Here is a 20,051-nt window from a genome sequence, read left to right on the forward strand (position 1 = left end):
TATTTTATTTTTCTTACTATTCACTTGCTTGGCCAGCTGATGCATTCCTGTACATGCTCATTTCTAACTGTGGAATTCATTCATTCGTTCATCCAAAAAATGTGGAATGAATGTATTTCCTTAAGCAGCAGACATGTTGAGGCTTATGCGTATGAGGAACTAGATGCACTGAGTGGAGCAGACAGTGCTATTTTGAGGAATGAGGAAGCAGTTTCTTCTGCCCCCCAACCCCCAATCTTCCCTAGCTCTGTTGAGTTCCCTATGACCCCTCCAATGCCTGCCCCTCTGAGGCAATCCTGGCCTCCAGAAAGTCTCCCCTTCCCCGTCCTCTGTCCTCAAGACCTGGTGCCATCTTTCTGGGTGGCTGGCCTGAGGGTCTGCTGATTTCTGAGCAATTCTGTTTCTCCAACAGGATTATCAATCTCTGTCCTTCCATCCCATCTAGGTCAGAACCTCTTCCTCTTGCAGGCTACCTCCATGCAACCAAACTCTTGTTTGCTTATGGAGATTCTCATGTCCATGGATCACAGCCAGGGCCATGCCCAGGCGAAGAGAGTTTGGGGCCTTTCTCCCCACACCATGGACCCCCCTCTCCCTTAAGCTTCTCAGTCACCACTGTTCTGACACTTCATGAAGCCACCCTGTAGCTCTGTAGGATCCTTCTGAGTTTACCTGGGACAGTTTCCCATTGCAAGGTGTCTCCAGCTATGCTGTCCAATATAGGAACTATTGACATCTAAAATAACTAATATTAAACAAAAGTAAAATTCACCTCCTTAGTTGCATTAGCCACATTTCAAGTGCTCAGTAGCCATGCATGGTTAGTGGCTACTATCCTGGACAGTACAGATACAGAACATTTTCCATCATGGCAGAAAGCTCTTTTGGATGACCCTGATCTGGATAAAACTTGGTTGGGGCCTGTAGAGCCTACCGGATTGTTAGAAAGAAATGAACAGAGGATCCTTGGGTGGCTCAGTGGTTTAGCACCTGCCTTCAGCCCAGGGCATGATCCTGGAGTCCCAGGATCAAGTCCCGCGTCAGGCTTCCTGCATGGAGCCTACTTATGTCTCTGCTTCTCTTTCTCTGTATCTCTCATGAAATATTTTTTAAAAAAAGAAAGAAAGAAATGAACACTGACCATCTGTACAGGCTTCCTGCATCGACTCATTGAGCAGTTTGGAGTGTACAACACTGCAACTGACCAGGGCTGGCAAACACACGGTGTCCACACTTCACAATAAAAATGCAGAATCCTTTGCATGGGCTTTAAGGACATGGATTAAAGAAAAAAAACCTTCAGAGAACTCATAAATCTTGAACCCTGGACTTCTAAAGGCTGTTCCTTGGTTTTTCACCCTTCCAGTCTGTCAGGTACAAGCCCCACAGGAAGCAGAGGTTGTCCCAGAAGGGTTTGTAGGACACGCCTTGGCATTATGAGAGGGGATTACTTACTGCAAATAGACCGAGCATTCGGAAACAGTGATGGAGACAGGTCAGCTCCTTGCCCTCACAGAGCTGACCATCTGGAGTGAAACAAAGAAACAAAGCTTATCAGTTCAGGCAGGGAAGTGCAATGTGGGAAAGAACAGGGCCTAAGAGATTGAGAAGAGGCCATTCCTCGGTGTCAGGAAGGCTTGTCCCCAAAGGATACCTAACTCGACATTAGAGGATACAGAAGCAGTCACAACAAGATGGGGTGTCAGTGTGGGGGTGCAGAGGGCCCAGGCAGGGGCAGGATGGGTTAAAGAATAGAATTGTAAATAAGAAATGGCCAATGGAAGGAGAGACACTGGAGGAGGCAGATGTTTGGTCATTTCAAATTCCATCAGAATCGCACCCTCCTCTTGGCCTGCCTGCCCTTGTGGGAGTGATCCGAGGCCGCTGCCTGGAAACCCTGCTCCCCTTCCAAGGCCCAGGACATAGCTCTCTGCTGTTTCCTCACAACATGGAGCAGTTGGCTGCACTCCACCTTTGGGTCAGTTCTTGTCCCTTCTCTCCCCCAGATGCCTGAGGCTGGAGCAGCCGCACCCCTGCAGGCCTGATGCCCCTGCAGAGCTCTGCCCCTGGGCCCCTGCAGAGCTCTGCCCACCTCAGTGCTCTCTCCCCAAAGCCCACCAGTCCCCTGCACCTCTTGTCACATCTCCTCCCCTGGATATTCTGGACCAGGAGCAGGAGGCTCTTGTTGGTAGTTAAGTAAGACCTGAACCAGAAACAAGTCGGACTAGGCTGTGAAACGTGCCGACAGTCGGTGGTTGTGCAGTTCTTCCTTGGAAAGCTGGTAACATCAGTCACCTCTGAAAATAAGATAAAGCAGTTGTATCTGCTCAGGAGACCAGTGTCACATAATCCCAACACTGACAAATAAGGAGAGAAGCATGGACACTCCACTTCCGCTGCTGGGAGGCAATGGTGTAGAGACCTTTGCTCTGGTCTCCCAACCAAGTCCAACAGAGCCCCCCAGAGGCCGTGCGCAAGAACCTGAGAAGGCCGCAAGAGGCGGATGAAACAGCCCTGCTGGGGCCTCGGGCTGAGGAAGCACAGGTGGTGGGTTCTCTGGGATTTCTTTTTGCCTCATACATCCCAGTCTTAGCGCTGAAGCAGCCAGCAACCTGGAAATGTCAACAGATGCAAACAGTGGAAGTCTGGACAAGACCCTGCTCTCCATAGACAAAAAGTCAGCTCTGAAGATGGAAAACTTTTGTGGACAGTAGCTTCTCTCCTCTAGCCAGATAAGGTAGAAAACACCGGGGCCTCCACCCCGGCCCTACCCCAACGAAGACTGACGGGGCGGGGGAGCCTAGACTTTTGTCACTGCTGGGTGCTAACAAGAAGCCCTACTCCTTCGGCTAGCAGCAAGGATTATGTGGGGAGCCCACACTTCCACTCCACCCCTACCGAGCGATAACAAGGTCCCTGCCCTTCCCCGCTGGGGGTGTCTGAGGAGGCCTCATGCAGAGTCAGGACTTTTATCATCCTTGTAGCATCTGGGGAAGCCAGTGGAATTCAGACTCCTTACCTCCATTAATGAGGCAGCCCAGCACCCAGCCTTCTTCCTCTGCTGGGATGATGGCAGCGGAAGCTAGCTAGATCAGAAGGCTTCAGTGAGATCCAGAGTGTTATAACCTCATGCCTAAAACGCCCCCATTTCAGATGAAAGTCATTCATCATACCAACCAGGAAAATCTCAGCTGGCATGAGAAAAGAATAAGCAATAGAAATCAGCAATAAGATGGACGACAGGGATGTTAGAATTATCTGACAAAATTTAAAGCAGCAATGATAAAAACCCTTTGAAGAATAATTGTAAACATCCTTGAAATCATTTCTATGAGATCAAACACCTCAGCAAACAAATAGAAGATATAAAGAAAAACCAAATAAAATTTTAGAACTCAGAAATCTGCAACTGAAACAAACTCAGTGTATGTGTTCCAGCAGCTGGAGTGGACAGAGGAAAGACTGTGTGTCTGTGCATACAGAACAGGAGTGGCCCAATCTCTGCATAAAGAAAGTAGCTTAGGGCCAGGGTCAGGGTCTGCTGGGGATTCTGTGATGAGGAAACGGCGGCGATGGGACACCCCGCACCCTGACTGTATCAGTGTCAATATCCTGCGTGTGATAGGATGAGTTCCCTCAAAAACTTAGGGAACCAGAACAAAAATGTCACTAATGTCTTTGAAGAAGGAAAAAGAAGGCCTCTAAAACTACCTGATAAAATGACTGGAAACAAATTTGGCAAGGGACCTAAACATACAGATTTAAGAAACTGAGTGAGTCTCAGACAGAATAAACACAAATAAATGCAATGCGAAGACATTCTTAGTCAAACTTCTGAAAACTAAAGCAAAGAAAAAATCTTGAAAGTAAGAGAAAAACATCTTACAAGGAGACATTTTTAAAACAGATTTATTTATTTGAGAGAGACCATGTGCAAGCAGGAGGAGGGGCAGAGGGAGAGGGAGAGAATCTTAAGCAGATTCCCCCCTGAGCACAGAGCCTGATGTGGGGCTCAATCCCATGACCCTGTGATCATGACCTGAGCTGAAATCAAGTTGGAAGTTTAACCAGCTCAGCCACCCAGGCACCCCATAGGGGAAAAATTTGAATGACTAGAGATTTCTCATCAGAAACCATGAAGGTCTAAAGAAAGTGGCACAATGGTTTTCAAGTGCTGAAAGAAAAGAAGTGTCAACTCAGAATTCTAATCCGGGGAAAAATATCAGGAATGGCAAATTAAGGCATCTAAATTATGTTTGATGGGGGTGCCTGGGTGCTCAGTTGGTTAAGTGTCCCACTCTTGGTTTCAGCTCCGGTCATGATCTCAGGGTCATGAGATCGAGCCCTACATGGGGTTCTGTACTCAGAGTAGGCTTGAGGTTCTTGCCCTCCCCCACTTAGGCTGTCCCTAAAATAAGTAAATAAAATCTTTTAAAAAATAAATTACAGGGCAGCCCAGGTGGCTCAGCAGTTTAGTGCGGCCTTTGGCCCAGGGCATGATCCTGGAGACTTGGGATGGAGTCCCATGTCAGGCTCCCTGCATGGAGCCTGCTTCTTCCTCTGCCTGTGTCTCTGCCTCCCTGTGTCTCTCATGAATAAATAAAAAAAATAAAATCTTTTAAAAAGAATTATGTTTGATGGTTGAAGCAAAAATCACAATATTGTGTGATGTGATTCTAAATTTCAGAAGAGGAATATTTAAAACAATTGTAAACTAGAGAAGGTAACAAGACGTAAAGAGAAGTAAGGTGTTGGTATTTCACTCAAATTGGTAAAATGATGACACCAGCAGACTGTGAGGAGTTTACACACACACGCACTGTAATATCTAAAGCAACCACTAAAGTCAGACAAAGAGATATGTTTAAAATCAGTACAGATCAAAATGGGATTCTAAAAGTGTTCAAGCAACCCACAGGAAGGCAAGTAAAAGAAAACGGAAATGAAAACCAGAGAGGGGAACAGTAAACCAAAAAATGAACAGGCTAGGCCTTAACTTTATGAATACATTAAATCTAAATGATATAAATGCACTAGTTAAAGATAGAGATGGTGGGCACAGTGGATTAAAAAATATTACTCAACTGTATGCTATCGACAAAAAATCTACTTACCTATAAAGGTGTAAGTGTATTGACAGTTAAAGGATGGAAAAAGACATATGCAAACATTAATTAGAAAAAAAGAGTGGGGGGAACTACATTAATATCAGATAAAGTAGATGCCAGCGTAAAGAAAATTACTAGAGAGAATGGGATTAAAAAAATAAACCTTCAGGCCTGGTGGCGCAGCAGTTTAGTGCCGCCTGCAGCCCAGGGTGTGATCCTGGAGATCCTGGATCGAGTCCCACGTCAGGCTCTCTGCATGGTGCCTGCTTTTCCCTCTGCCTGTGTCTCTGCCTCTCTCTCTCTCTCTCTGCGTCTCTATGAATAAATAAATAAATAATCTTAAAAAAATAAAAAAAAAACCTTCAAAAATCAGTTTCAATTTCTATATAATAGCAATAAAATCATGGGCATCAAAATTAAAAGTATGATGCAATTTATAATCGCTTTAAAAAAGAAGAAATACTTGGGTATAATTCTAGCCACCATATATAAGAACTTGTAAAACTACAAAATGCTGATGAAAGAAATGAGATTTAAATAAATGGAGAACCATATTATATTGATTGGAGACTCAACAGAAGGTACAAATTCTCCCCAAATTGATAAACAAGCTTAATGCAACTCTTATAAAAATCTGAGTTAAGATATATTTAGATGTAGACAAGACTATTCTAAAATTTATATGGAAAGGCAAATGAACTAGAATAGCTAAAAATTTTTGAAAAAGAAAAATAAGGTGAGAGGAGCAGTGCCGTCTACCTGACTTCAAGACCTTGTGTACAGCTACGGTAATCAAGACAGTAGGATTGCTGGAGAAAGAGAATTAGATCACAGGGTAGAAAAACCCAGAAACAGAACCCAGAAATAGGGTTCTGTTTGGGTTCAGTTGGGCCTTCCATAAATAGGCCCAACTGATTTTTGACACAAGAGTAGCCTTTCCAACAAATGGCACTGAAAACACACACACACACACACACACACACACACACACACACACAAACTGGTCTTCTATCTGCAATATGTGAACAAAAACAAGAAGACAAAAAATGTCCTCAAAACCTTCAACCTAAATTTTATACCTTATACAAAAATTAACTTAAAATGGATCATGAAATTAAATGTAAAATATAAAGCTTAAAAATGTTTAGAAAAAAAAAAAAAAACAACCTTAGGTTAAAAAAGCTTCACTCTGGGGCTAGGTGAAAAAAAAAATGTTCTTAGAATTGACACCAAAAAGCTTGATCCACAGAGAATGAATAAATTGGACCTCATCAAAATTAAAATATCTTTCTCTGTGAAAGATCCCGTTAAGATGAAATGGGAGACGATGTTTGCAAGCCACATCTCTGACAAAGGACTAGTATCTGGAATGTATAAAGAACTCTTAAAACTTAATAAAAAACTCATCTAATGAGAAAATGAACAAAAGACATGAAGGGACATTTCATGGAACAGGATACAGATGGCAAATACGTACATGGAAAGATGAGCAAGATCATTAACCATGAGGGAAATAAACTTAAAACCACAATAACTTATGACTCTGCACTTGTTAGAATTGCTAAATTAAAAAAAAATAGTGACAACAGCAAACATTGGCTGATGTGAAGAAACTGGATTACTCAGATGCTGGTGGGAATGTAAAATGGGAGTCTGGAGAAGTTTGGCTACCCCTTAAACCAAATTTGTAACTGCCATGTGATCATTAAATTGTCTGGCATTTATTTCAAAGAAACAGAGACTTAGGTTCATACAAAAATCTGCACACAAATGTTCTTAGAAGCTTTATTTGTAACAGCTAAAAGCCAGAAAAAATCCAGACGTCCTTCCATGGGTGAACAGTTAAGCTATGGTACATCCATACCATGGAATACTCCTCAGGAATAAAAAGGAAAACTAATTTTTTTTTTTTTTTAAGATTGTGTTTATTTATCCATGAGAGACACACAGAAAGAGGCAGAGACACAGGGAGAGGGAGAAGCAGGCTCCTTGTGGGGAGCCTGATGTGGGACTGGGTTCCAGGACCCTGGGATCACGCCCTGAGCCCAAGGCAGATGCTTGACCACTGAGCCTCCCAGGCACCCGAAAGGAGAACTATGCACATATACAACAACCTGGATGAATTTCCGAGAACGAAGCTCAGCTGAAAAATCCATCTCAAAAATACACATACTAAGATTCCATGTATTTAATGTTCTCAAAGTGACAAAATTACCGACATGGAGCACAGATTAGTGGTTGACAGATTAAGGGAGGGTTAGGGGTGGGGGCTACAGAAGGGCTGTGGGGATCCCAGCGGCAATGGGACGCCCTGTACCTTGACTGTATCACAGTCACTATCCTGTGTGTGACAGGATATGCTTTCAAGACATTATCACATGGGAAAACAGAGTAAAGGGGACATTTCATACAACCGCACGTACATCTACTGTGATCGCACAATAACGTTTAGCTTGATTTTAAGAAGTACATTCTGTAGGATTCCACTTACATGAATTCAAAGGTAAACTGACCTAAGAATGATAGAAGTCAGAACAGTGGTCACCCCTGGCAGGGAAGGGGCATGAGGAATCTGGGGGATAATAGAACTATTGTGCTAAGTGCCTAAGTCACCTTTCACACCTGTCCAAATGCCCAGGACCCCGTGGCTCCCGTGTGGCTGTCCCTCAGCAGCCACTGGAAGGTCTCTGCAGGTGCAGCAACGTGGGTCTGCTCGTAACACTGATGCCTGAACCCAAGTGCTTCACGTTCTTGGGTCCATCTGGACGTTAAGCTTGCTTATCTGTGGCCGGGAGGCAACAGCTGCTCCCTTTGCTCCATGAGCTGCTGAAATGTGGTCTGTGCACCAGTGTCTTCGGAGTCTGGGTTCTGGGAACCAATCTGCAGGCACCTGACCAGCTCCCATTTCTGGCCACGTACAGCAGTTTTCCAGTCCGGAACATTCTCCCCTCCGACTCCCCGCCCAACCTAGGAGAGGCCAGTCTTCAATCTCCCTCGGTGAGGTCTCTCTTTTGGATTCTATAGTGACCAAATAAAAGGCCTAACACAAAAATCAGGCAAATATGTTTAATTTTTTAAAATAACTGATGGCAAAATAAAATATTTACATCACATCATACTGTGTAAACATGTAAGGTCTCTGTACAAAGAAATATACATGCAAAATAATGTAAAAATTTAACTGAAATAATAAAAGAAATACACAAATAAACGTGAGGTTACGAATACACATCCAGTTTTGAATCCAATTTCTTTTAAAAAGTTTCTGTACAATTTTACAAGAAACAAAAATCCAACAAAAGAATAAATAAAATACATTGGAAATGGCAAAGCTTAACTACGCCAGTTTATGGCTCAAGACCCGGGTGTCTGGCTGGCTGGGGAAGCAGGCTGGTCTCTCTTTTAGTGTATTTCACACAATGAAGGTAAAAAGACATCCAGAAAAAAGTCAAGCGTGCCCAGAAACCCCACGGCTTGTTCAAAGGCCTCCCCGCGCAGCGTGAATTCGGCCACAGTGACACAGACTTCGGACGCCAGCCTCAAGGCGGCTAGTGCTTTATTGGCTTTTATTTCTTACCAAAAGCTCAAAATCCAGCCAATTTTTGTACAGAAAGTTGAACATCAAAAAGTCTAAAAAGTAGTCAATGTCCAGACTGATTTTGGAAAAAAAAAAAAATACTTTGGCATTCTGAATAATAGCATAATAAATTTTAAAACATTACCCTATTATCCAGTTTTATATTCAGAGTATGAAATCACTTTTTACAGTCCTCAAAATGACAAATTTCACGAAGAGTTAAATCTCCTTGAACTGATGGCACAGGTCTACGACCCTCTACCCCCCGCCCCACCCCCGACACACACACAAAACCATAAAGTTCACTGTACGAAGTATGTGCTTTTTCTATATATTTATTACAGGTACAACAGAGGTCTTCATAAATAGTTGCATAAAATGTTAAAGCCACAACATTGCACATGATATGAAATAAAACCAAAAAAACCCAAACCCCCAATGAGTGCATTTACAGTATCTTCATCCGACTGTATACTGCTCAACAATCTGATTGACGGCTTGAGGGTGGGGGACATGGGGTGGCGACCACTGGGGTGTGTGTGGGGGAAACCGACCTGCTGTCCTGGGCAGATGGGCAGAGCCCTGTGACCTCCCCCAGGGGAAGCCCCCGGGCAGCAGGTGGGGAGTCAGAGGGAAGGCTGGAGGGGGAAGGACAGATGGGAGGCAGGACCAGGCTTATATACAAGTAAGGCCTACATTTCATCAGAGCAGAACGACTCATTCTATTTTTATGCAAAAGTCTGAGGTTGAACGTACATTTCAGGAGCCCCGTCTGGCGTCCCAGTGAGACGCACACGCTGACCTGGCGGCTGGAGAAGCTCAGAGCCAGGTGGACCCTGAGCTCTGGACGAGGCCATGCGGACCGGCCACTGTGAGGGTGAGTCCTCCCCAGAGGGGTCCAGTACCTCTGTTTTGTTCGTTAACACCAGTGGTTGAACAGAGGCATTTCGTTTCCTTGAATAAATCTTGGAAAAGGTTAAATTTGCAAAATTCTATTCATGTTCGTTTAAAAAAGTTTCTTTTTATTTTTTTTTGCAGAAACCTGAATAAAAGACTGTGATACAGCAATGCTGTCTCCGCTCATGAAGAGTGTATGAAAAGGTCCTCCACCCCAGCACAGCGTGCTCCGGGGTCCCGCACGCCACCGAGCACAGCTCACCCGGAGCGCGACGTCACACGATGAACAAACGGCAGCTGATCAGTTCTGTTGGTTTGTTTCTCTTCAAGGTTCAAATTAACAGCTGATTGGCAGGTGAAAGAGAATGAGAAAGAACTCCAAGACAGGTCAAACTCTAGGCAAAAGCCTGCTCTGTAAGAAGTTTTTAACGCTACGGATAGGTCGAACATCGTTCTGGTGTTTGCGCCGCTCAATGAAGGAAGTCAGTCTGGACGTGTCGAGGACGCCCGCGCCTTTGCCACCGCCGTGGCCCGCCTGCAGCCACTGCTCCTGCAGGGCCAGCGCAGCCGAGGGACGCCTGGCAGGGTCCTCCTGGAGAAGGAAACACACGAACTCCTTGGCCTTCTGGCTCACACCTTTAAAGCAGTCCTCCGGGAAACTAAAGTCTAGTCGGCAAATGTTCAGGCAGGTCTCCTCCACACTGTCGTCGAGGAAGGGGGACACGCCGCTGAGAAGCACGTAAGCGAGCACTCCGACACTCCACGTATCCGAGGTCAGGGAGATGGGGTTCCCAAGGATGATTTCGGGGGCTGCAAACTCGGGGTTCCCCAGTAACTGATGGATGTAGTAGGTCGTGTTGAGTTGGACAGCATCTCCAAAATCGGCCAGTTTGATCGTGGGCTTGGCCAGACTCTGATCCACCAGAATGTTTTCAGGCTGGAAGACAGGAAGATAACCGTCATTTCCACGGTCCCGATCTCAAGCTCACGGTGCGGCTCACCAGGAATCTAACGAGGTCAACTGAAGAAACTGCGTGCAGGGCAGGATGAAATTCTTGGCATGCAGGCCGCTGCGGAGGAAGCAGCCCCGGCCGAAGCAGCCCCGGCCGGGAGGGAGTGCTGCCCCTGCTCGGCAGACAGCGCCCCTGCCAGGTTGGCATGAAGCAGCCGTGTGGCAAAGTGCGGCCCAGGAAGCTGGGTGATTGTTCCACTCTTACCACTAACGGTGACATCTACCTTCCTTTCCCAGCCACCACAGAACCAGCCCCACACCAGCCTCGCAAACCTCACAGAACTCATGAACTGTGTGAAGACCTCGAATGTTTTACCTAGTACTCTACTGTTCATACCATTGCCCACCTCCTCCTACTTGTCCCCTGTGTGCAGTCAGACAGGCTGGCCTCGGCCCAGGAACCCCACTAACCTTTAGGTCCAGGTGTGCTATCCTGCAGTTGTGAAGGTATTGGACGGCTTCCAGAACCTCCCCCAGATACGCCCTGATCTTCCCTTCAGTGAGGTCTCCCCATCGCACCACACAGTCCAGGAGACGCCCCTGGTCAGCCCTGTGGAGGCAGGAACGTGTGCAATAGTCGTCACGGCGCTGGGTCACTGTAGAGACCTCTCCAGTGTAACAGGAAACACAGCTGTGTCTGCTTCCTAACATTCCTCACAGTTAATGTCCTATGAGCCTGGCGCGTCAGGATCCTGCCTCCACCTAAGGGCACAGCTCTAGCCAGAGGGGGATTTCTTTTCAGCCTCACTATGGATATAAGTGGGGACAAGGCCGCTCAGCCCTCAGAGGGAGTGGGAAAGGGGAAAGGAAGGCGAACTCCGGCCTCCTCGATGTGGAGGGCATGGCCTGGGCAAGCCGACAGCCACGCCAGGAGCGCCACAGACGCTCTGCAAGCATTTGCTGTAGGATGCAGTGGGGCCTTCGTTTTGTCACCCATAAGACGGGCAATGCAAAGGCCACATGAGATACTGGGAGTAAGGAGGCAGGCGTCAAGGACGTGATGAGAAGACAGCCCTGGGAGGTGCTGCTGGGGTGTTCCCCAGCACACCCGCTGCCCCCGAGTCTGGCTTCACACCAGTTCCTCACTCTGAGGGGAGTGGGGAGGACTTGCTGTGGTGACTGACCCCTGCCAGCCACCTTATAGGTAAGAGGTGCTACCTCTGCTCACTTGTGGCCTGGGCTGGAGGACCGCTCCCCCCCCCCCCCCCCCCCGCCCTAGCTCCCTGCCACCAGTCCCGCAGGCTGTGAAGTCCTAAGCCTTGCAACCAAGCACACCAATACCCGGCCTTCAGTTAGAATGACCCCAGCGCTCCCCTTCACCAAACGGAGAGCTGGGGGGCTGAGGGAACACCTGTTAACCGCGGCCTCTGATCTCATGCTGGACTCAGGAGGCTTCCTACTGTGAATTCCTGTCAATAGTTAAAAACCACTGAGAAGGCGCTGCCAGCGGGTCAGGGACTCCTGCCCAAGGTCCTCCAGCTGGGCTCAAGTGAAGGCCACAACTGCAGTGAGGCTCTCTGAACGTCTGGCTACCTGCTTGCTCTGTCTGCGAAACAGAAACTCAAATGAAAACCAGCCACTTGTCTGCTAACGAGGAGGAACAGAGGAGAATTTGGTAGCAAATTCTAGTAACAGTCCAGTGAGGCTTAACCATTCAGTTTTCCACTAAAAAGAAGGGACAGCTGAACACACTTAAATTTTAAGCCAGAAACAGAAGCTGTGGATTTTTAAGGACTTTAGGATTTCTTGTTAAAAACCCCCAGATGAGTAGTTGTTAGACAGCAGCATCTTTCTCCCAGATATTGAGAGGCCAGGTCTCCGCCTGGACATCTTGACCCCACAAGAACCCTCTCTATGGCAAGACTAAAGAATGCCAGGGGTGAGAAAGGAGCCCCAGGCCACGGAGCCACTGAAAGACACAGCATGGACTGAAGCCAGCCTGGGATGTGCCCAGGCCCCAAGTCCACCAATCTGCCCTTTGCCCATGATGCACAGTTTAGGCGGCAGCCTCCGGGGGGCCTGCCCTACTCCCTCTGCCATCTGATAGGTTTGCTATTCCAGATGGAGGGGGTGGAACAGGCCCATGACGTTGTGGCAGGAGCTGTTGGCAGTGCAGCCCTGGGTGCAGGTGCCCCTGAAACATGCCTGTCCCAACCTTGCCCCTTGAAGGCACTTCTAAGTTAAGAAAAAGAATACATCTAACAGAAAATCAGACACAGGGCCCTGATGGAGTCTGTGCGAGGAGGCCCCTGAAACCCGAGCCCGTTGTCATGTCATGGGGAAGGTGCCCCTAGAGGTGTGGGGGTGCTCCTCCCGCCTGTCCTACCCTTTCCATTTGAGAATGCATCAGGCACTACAACATGACACATGTTTGCTTTTGCCAGTGGAAAAGGAGTTGTAAATCCGGGAAAATATATGAAAGGACTCCCTGCTACAAAAGAAGGAACAGAGTTTAAACACAACTAAATGCTAAGATATTTCCTAGAGGCCCGAATGTTCTAGGGTGGGCTTCCCAACCCTGGTACTGCTAGCACTTTGGGACAGGTAACTCTGTGTGCAGGGCCATCCCAGGTCCTGCAGGATGCTGAGCAACATCCCTGGGCTTTCCCCTCTAGATGCTGGTGGCACCCCTCAACCCAAGTTGTGATTAGCAAAATAGTCTCCAGACATGGCCAGATGTCCCCTGGGGGGCAAAACTACGCTCAAAGGAGGACCACTGCTCTTGGGTCAGTTTTCAAACTCTTTCTTTAGGAGATCAAGCCATTTACTCAGGTATATGCAGAGCTCACTAAGCACCAAAGGGCCTGGGGGGCTGCTCTGGCTGAAGGCCCAGCCCTCTCCCAAGGACGTTCTCTGGGCAGGGTGTGTCTTCTCCTCCTCTCTGACCATCCTGCAGTGGGCTGGAGCTCTGAGGGGCAGGACTGGACATGAGCAAGGCCTCAAGGTCTCAGGGAGCCCACTCTGAGCACCCACAAGGTTCCCCTGGCTCCTCCGGGATCCTGAGAACCACGTGGCATCTTCAGGTTGGCCGAGACCCAGAAGCTACCAGGGTGGTGCTGAGGTGTTGTGATGTTAGGCTCGTTGCTCCCTCATTTGGACACGTGTGCTGAAGACTATACTTCTTTCTATTATTACCGGAATGCTCTAGAACTGTGGTCTCTGACAATAGGCACATATATATGTATTTTACGAGTTCTATGGATTCTGAAATCCTGATTTCTGTCCTTAGAGAACAAACAACAATAAAATCACTGAAAGTTGAGCCTGAGGCTTACAAACTGGGGAAGGAAATGGGTGTGTACACACATTTCTAACACCAGGACGTAGCTGGTGGGGGTCTCGAAGGTATCAAGGAGACCAATAAGCAGCGGGTGCTGGAGGTTCTGCAGGATTCCAAGTTCATGGGTGACCTGGTCACGCTTCATCAACTTCTTGTTCACAAATTTAGTGGCCACTGCTCGTTTGGTTCCTTTCTGATCACATTTCTTAACGACAGAGAATCTGCCCCTAGAAAATAGGTTGAGAAGATAATTTTCAGAGGACTCTGAGTACATCACAGAGAAAAGACTCTGGTAAGTCTTATGGGGCTGGAGGCAGGGTACCCCTGCTAGCTGGTGACCCAAGCCTTTCCACAGGCCTGGCTCTCCCTGGCCACTCATGGAGGAGGGGCGGCCCTCATGACCCCGAGGAAGCCTAACAGTATCTGGTTCTCTCAGCCATGCGGCTGTCTCCTCTCCTTCCTAGAGGCATGCCCCATTTCCTCACCCTGCATCTGGGCAGGCCACGTGACTTCCTGGCCTCTGAATAGGCAGAGGTGACGTTGTAGGACTCACCAGGCAGCTTCCACCTCTGCTTTCCTGGAAAATCTTCTTGACCAGGTCAAGAAGCTTGAGCTGTACCTGGTGGCTGTGGTCACCCGCACTCCCTTCTACTGAGGAGAAGGGTCGGCTGGCATCGCCATGCCTGCAGCCTGCCTCTGTGGGATGCATGTATGGGGCGGGTCACCCACCTGCAGCCCACAGCTTCTGAGGCTGTACCCAGTGAACCGCACCTTAGCAAGCCTCAGCAGCACGCTGACCTGACCTGGAGGCTCTTGGACCTCTCATCTGAGCCTGCTACTGTGTGATGGGAGGAGAGCACTGGGGAACATGAGGGATAGAAATAAACCTGCGAGGGCTGACATGGCCACACCACTTTGCTCCTCCTCCTCCACAGAGGTTTGTTTAGTCTATCTCCCCAGCCTTCAATCTTGCCTGGCCGGTGGGATTTCGGGCCCACAATGCACAGGAAGCATGGCTCTTGATTTCTGAGGCTGGGCCCTAAGAGGCCTTGCAGCTTCTGCTTTTGCATCTTGACATGCTTCTGCCATGACGTGAGGAAGCCCCGGGTGAAAGTCTATGTGGACAGAGGCCCAGCGTCCCAGCCACCTGAGCCCAGGAGAAACCAATAGAAGGCCTGCCTGATTATTCACATGTTGCCAGAAGTGACAGCGAGTGGTGTGCATCAGGCAGCAAGGGGTAAGTGATGGAGCCATCAGCCCGATCCATACAAGTATGCGAAGCTGAGCCACATGACCCAGTCGGGCCGCTGGATGGTAGGAGGCTGCTGCTGGCTGGGGGGGCTTCTTGGCAAGTCTCTTAAAAAGGGGACAATTGTGCTCAGCTGCTGTGCTCCTGACCTCCTCCTCGCCACATGGGTCATGACCCGAGAAGTGGAGAAGTGCTGTGTGGACAGGCAGCACAGCCAAGTCAGAGGAGCCTGCCTGGGGGCCTCGGGGCGCCGCTGAGCCACTGCCCCAGGCCTGGCTGCCCCTGTCTCTTTTTGGGCAGGAGTACCCCGCCGCTCCACATTCCCAACCTCAAGGACACATTCAGCCTCTCTCAGCTGGGACTCCACAGGAGAATGAAGTCCCACAGAGAAGGGTCTGAGTGACTTCCCTGTGACTTCTCAAGGATGGGACACAGCTGGTACGGTCCTAGATGCACAGCAGAGGACTTAAGTCTTTCCATTAATGGATGGCTTATAGTATTAGACCTTAACTCTCTCTTGGAACTCAAGCTGAAAACATCCTCTTTACTCCTTCAATGTTTAATACCAAAAGGCAATGACAGGTTATGTTTTAAACATAACTCAAATAACTCCCAACTATGGCAAAATACACTGCTTAATTTTACCAACCTGCTCTTATGGAGAGTTAGGTCATACACTCTGCTTTCTTGGAGGGGCTCTGGGTTTTATACTGTACCTGCCAAGCTCAGCCACTTCGCTGTAGAAGGAGTCAAAGTTGTCTTTCCAGGTCACCATGATCCCATCACTCCCTGGACCTGCAAGAAAAGCACCATCTCCCCTGAACTTGGTTTACATGGCACATCTTGGGGAAGAAGTCTAGAGGCCTGCACTGTCCAATATGGCAGCCACACATGGCTACTGAGCATCTCGACTGTGGCTCATCGGAATGAAGTCGTGCTAGAAGGGAAAATACATGCTGCAGATTGGGACTTAGGACAAAAAGAGATGGATTTACGTGAAAGAAATAAACATACACTTCCTTTTCCATGATTTTCTCACTCGCATCTCCAAGGTGGAATCTTCTATCTCCTTAAGCTCCTTTAGCTTTGCTGTTGATTTATTATCAAGCAAAAATCACCTGTGTGGTTTCTGGGACATCTCTTACAAATTAGAACGCTGGAGATTCTTCACTTTTAAATTCAAGATTTTCTTTCTTCCTTGTGTCATGATCCAAGAATCAGATCATTTTCTTTCTCTGGCTTAAGGAGGTTAAAATATCTGGGATGAAGATATATATAATAAAAATGCGAAGATAATTCTTTCATTGTCTACACACAGGGCGCTCCTGGACTCAGTTCACTTTTGTTCAGATTCTTATTTTTGCTCTTGGAAGCAGTTTCCTAGACCCTGTGCCGCTGAAGGATGCACAAGAAATGTCAGCAGCTGGGTACAGCACAGTTGGCCTTCTGAGAAGCTGTAGCTGCAAATCAACTGGTACATGTTGCCTACTGAGCATCTCTATGTGTCCAATGCAGCCAGAGGAAACGTAAAAGGGCCTACGATGTGGCTTCTGCCTCCAGTAGCTCACAGTCTGGCCAAGGGGAGAACAAGGACTTGCTGGGCTATGGAGAGAGCAAGGGCTTCAGACCAGAGTGACTTGGGCCCTACCGTGGCTGCCCTGCGCTCATGGAGGGACGCTGTTAGGGTGTCAGGGAAGCACAGAGCCTGCACAGGCCTCAACCACACTGCTTCCTTTCCCCTCCAGTCCATGCAAGACCAACTTCGAGAAGATTCTCTCAGAGCCAAAGTGTCAAATTAAATACGAGGATGTGCTTTGAGCACAGGGAACACAGAACATCCTATGTTCTGGCTCGGAGGCTGGCACCGGACACTCAGCTGCCCATGAACCTCTCCGAAGACCTGAGAGGTGCAAGAGGTCACTTGCCCCGGGATGCCCTAGACACCACGGTCTGCCACTCGAAGCTCTGGTTGGAAAGGCCCCACACGTGACTCAGTGCCCAGCATCTTAGACCACGGTGAGCTTGTCCGTGCGGGATGGGGTCCCCGGACCTGAGAGTCCCGGGAGAGGTGTGCCACCGGCTCAGGGATGCAGCTTACCCAGCACCCTCAGACTGGCCGAAGACGAGGCTGAACCCATATCGTTCACAGCGATGCATGTGTAGATGCCATCATCTTCTGTGGTCACGCCGACGATCTTCAAAGCGGCCTCTCCCAAGTCACTGCCACACAGATGACAACACACTGTGGGTCACGAATGCGCAGCTCCCCCAGTGACTGCCCCCACCCCATCTCCTTTGGGGTCACAGAAAATCACAGAGGAATTACTGGCAAGGAATTTCAAGTGGAATTTTAATTTTTATTGCACATCTTGGTATGAAATGCTCCCTTGTGGGCAGGTGTCAGGGTGCCCAGGGTAACCATGGGGTTGACTGTGTCGGTCACAGTGGGCAGTTTCTCTGCCAGTGAGCCTCATCCTCACCTGTAGGAGATGCTGTAGTGACCATCGTTGTTCAGGGTGTTGTGCTCAGGGCCCTTCCAGGTGATTGAGGCCTTGGGGCGGCCACAAACCCGACATCTAAAAACAACGGTCTCCCCTGTCTCACACGTGACCTCACTCAAGGGAATGACGAATTCTGGGGGAACTGCAGGAAAAAGGAGTGACACTGGTCATCCCTGGCTCCCCTCCTACACCCGCCAACCCTAACACGCAAATGAGACTGTCGCCCACACCCAGAGCTCCATAGAAAACCCGCTCCCCAGGTCACACCCCAATGTTCTACAGCAGGCCCCGGAGACCTGACACTGTGAGACTGAAGGAACAAGGTGACGCAACTCACCGTCATATATGTAGTTGGGATTGAGAAGCTGGAACGGAAAAAGCACACAGGTGTTACCCAGAAACATGAACTGTTTTGAAGTATACGACTTTTTTTCCCAAGACACAATTACCTCTGAGAGATGAAGAGAAATAACTTGGCTTTTATAGGTCTCAAAACAGCGTGTTTTCATTGCCTTTAAATGTACTCAAAAAGCCTCATGTCAGGCAGCCCAGGTGGCTCAGCGGTTTAGCGCCGCCTTCAGCCCAGAGCGTGATCCTGGAGACCCTGGATCGAGTCCCACGTTGGGCTCCCTGCATGGAGCCTGCTCCTCCCTCCCTCCCTCTCCCTCTCTCTCTCCCCCCATCTCTAATAAATAAATAAAACCTTAAAAAAAAAAAAAGCCTCACGTCATACGAATTTTGGTGAATTTTAGTCTTCCTACCCACAAACGCAGAAGAGCCTCTTGAACTCAGAAATACCCATTTTTCTCATCAAACAGGCTGGATCCAGCTGGTCCCCAAACCCCTTACTTCTGAAGGAGGGCCAGTGCCCTGGCTCAGAGCCCTTTAGAGGGTATTTTAGTGGTGCTGCAGGCAACCACTCCCGGGAGCCCCCGAAGCAATCCCAGGCCCCTCGGTGGTCCCCGGGGTCTGAGGCGGGCACAGAGGAAGTCTGCACCATACTGGCAGAGCAGCGCCAGCGCTCCTTGCCGGCTACCTGTGTGCCCGGTCAGGGTCAGGGTCAGGGTCAGGGTCAGGGTCAGGGTCAGGGGCCGCAGTACCGGTGCCCTGGAATGTGCATGTGCGCCTGCGGGCGCCCAGCCAAGCCCTGTGGGGTTGGCACATTGGGAGGCGGATGGCAGCCCCCCAGAGCCGCTCCACGTACCTTCACAGATACCTTGTTGCTGAGCCCCTCCCGTGACTTCCGATAACCATTCTCTAACTTGCCTTCCCGCTTGCCGTCTTTATCTTTTTTCTCAGATTTTTTCCTTAAACGGAGTGCTGTGTGCCAAGATGTTGACTTCCTAGGGGGAACATAACACAGTGGTAGTGTTACATCTTTCCAGTGTTCAGCAAGTGATTCCTGAAAGCCTTAGAGAAAAGCTGAGCAGCCCGCTTACATGATCTGGGGTGACTAGGGCTCCCCGGCACCAGTGAGCTCTGCTGATGGAAACCCTGGTCTCAACCACCAGAGGGGAAACCAAGAAGCTCTTCAATTTTGAGGATTAAAATACAAAAGTGCTCGTAATGGTCAATTTTATGTATCAACTTAACTGGGCTGCTAGGTGCCCAGAAATGTGATCAAACATTCTGGGTGCTTCTGAATGAGATTAACATTTAAGTAAGACACACTGCCCTCCACAACCTGGTAGGCCCCCTGCAATCAACTCAAGGCCTACGTAGAACAGAAAGACTGGCTTCCCTGAAGAGGGAGCACTCTAGGGGAAATGGGTCCCCCGCCTGCTCACCCACACCACACACTTGGACTTCCAAGTCTCCAGGACTCTGGGAGCCACTTCCTTACATTACTGGCCTCTTCCCTAGAACACACACACACTCCTTCCTACTGGTTCTATGATGCCTAAGATACTCTTCTATAAAACAGAATACAAAATAGGGTTCTTGAACAATGTACTAAAATAAAATATTTCTACATATCAAGGAGAAACAGGACAAGGGGATGATCATAGAGGAGAGGCTCTCTATAGCTTGAATGCAAGCTCAGTTTCCCTGGGGGGCTGCAGGCTCCAAGCCTAGAGCTGTGGGTTGGTGCTGGGATGCTGGCCAGCTGGTGCTGCGAACCCAGCCAAGGTCCTCCATCCTTGGAGGAGCACGACCACTGTTGCTGCCTTTGGAGGCTTCAGAAATTACAAAGTCTTACAATGCTTCCACTCTCAGAAGCCAGTGGGCTGATCTCTACCACAGCCAAATAGATTCAGGGAAGGGTGGAGTTTTAAACTAGTACCTGAATTCAGCTAAAAAAAAGAATACAGTAAAACTGATAATTTCTTAACTGAACTAACCTTCTAGTATATGTGAAGTGTGGTGGTAATGGCATCACACAGATGTTCATGTGCGGCTCACAGGGTGAGCATCTGCCTGGATGGA

General features: G+C 48.5%; 2 protein-coding genes across 23 annotated transcripts in view; one reads left to right on the forward strand and one right to left on the reverse strand.

Annotated features, from left to right (window-relative positions):
- Window positions 1-18,275, forward strand: part of LOC100687594 — a 35,777-nt gene extending 17,502 nt beyond the window's left edge. For 17 of the 22 annotated variants that reach the window (XR_005383631.1, XR_005383629.1, XR_005383625.1 and 14 more), the window contains 2 exons: window positions 9,449-9,562; window positions 9,724-18,275. Coding sequence is in view for 4 of the 22 variants with exons in the window: in XM_038583301.1 (XP_038439229.1) it covers window positions 7,747-7,827 (81 nt within the window). In the remaining 18 variants the exon portion in view is untranslated. Of the gene's footprint in view, window positions 1-7,746; window positions 8,168-9,448; window positions 9,563-9,723 lie in introns of those variants that run through there. The other 5 variants (XR_005383620.1, XM_038583301.1, XM_038583300.1 and 2 more) reach the window with 1 other exon arrangement.
- Window positions 8,161-20,051, reverse strand: part of TRIO (trio Rho guanine nucleotide exchange factor) — a 351,672-nt gene continuing 339,781 nt past the window's right edge. The window contains 8 exon segments of the mRNA XM_038583299.1: window positions 8,161-10,519; window positions 11,006-11,144; window positions 13,901-14,101; window positions 15,840-15,918; window positions 17,222-17,343; window positions 17,604-17,766; window positions 17,962-17,989; window positions 18,829-18,967. Of these exon segments, the coding sequence (XP_038439227.1) occupies window positions 9,971-10,519; window positions 11,006-11,144; window positions 13,901-14,101; window positions 15,840-15,918; window positions 17,222-17,343; window positions 17,604-17,766; window positions 17,962-17,989; window positions 18,829-18,967 (1,420 nt within the window). The 3' untranslated portion in view covers window positions 8,161-9,970.

The sequence above is a fragment of the Canis lupus genome, chromosome 34, assembly GCF_011100685.1.
Source record: "Canis lupus familiaris isolate Mischka breed German Shepherd chromosome 34, alternate assembly UU_Cfam_GSD_1.0, whole genome shotgun sequence".
Lineage (NCBI taxonomy): Eukaryota > Metazoa > Chordata > Mammalia > Carnivora > Canidae > Canis > Canis lupus.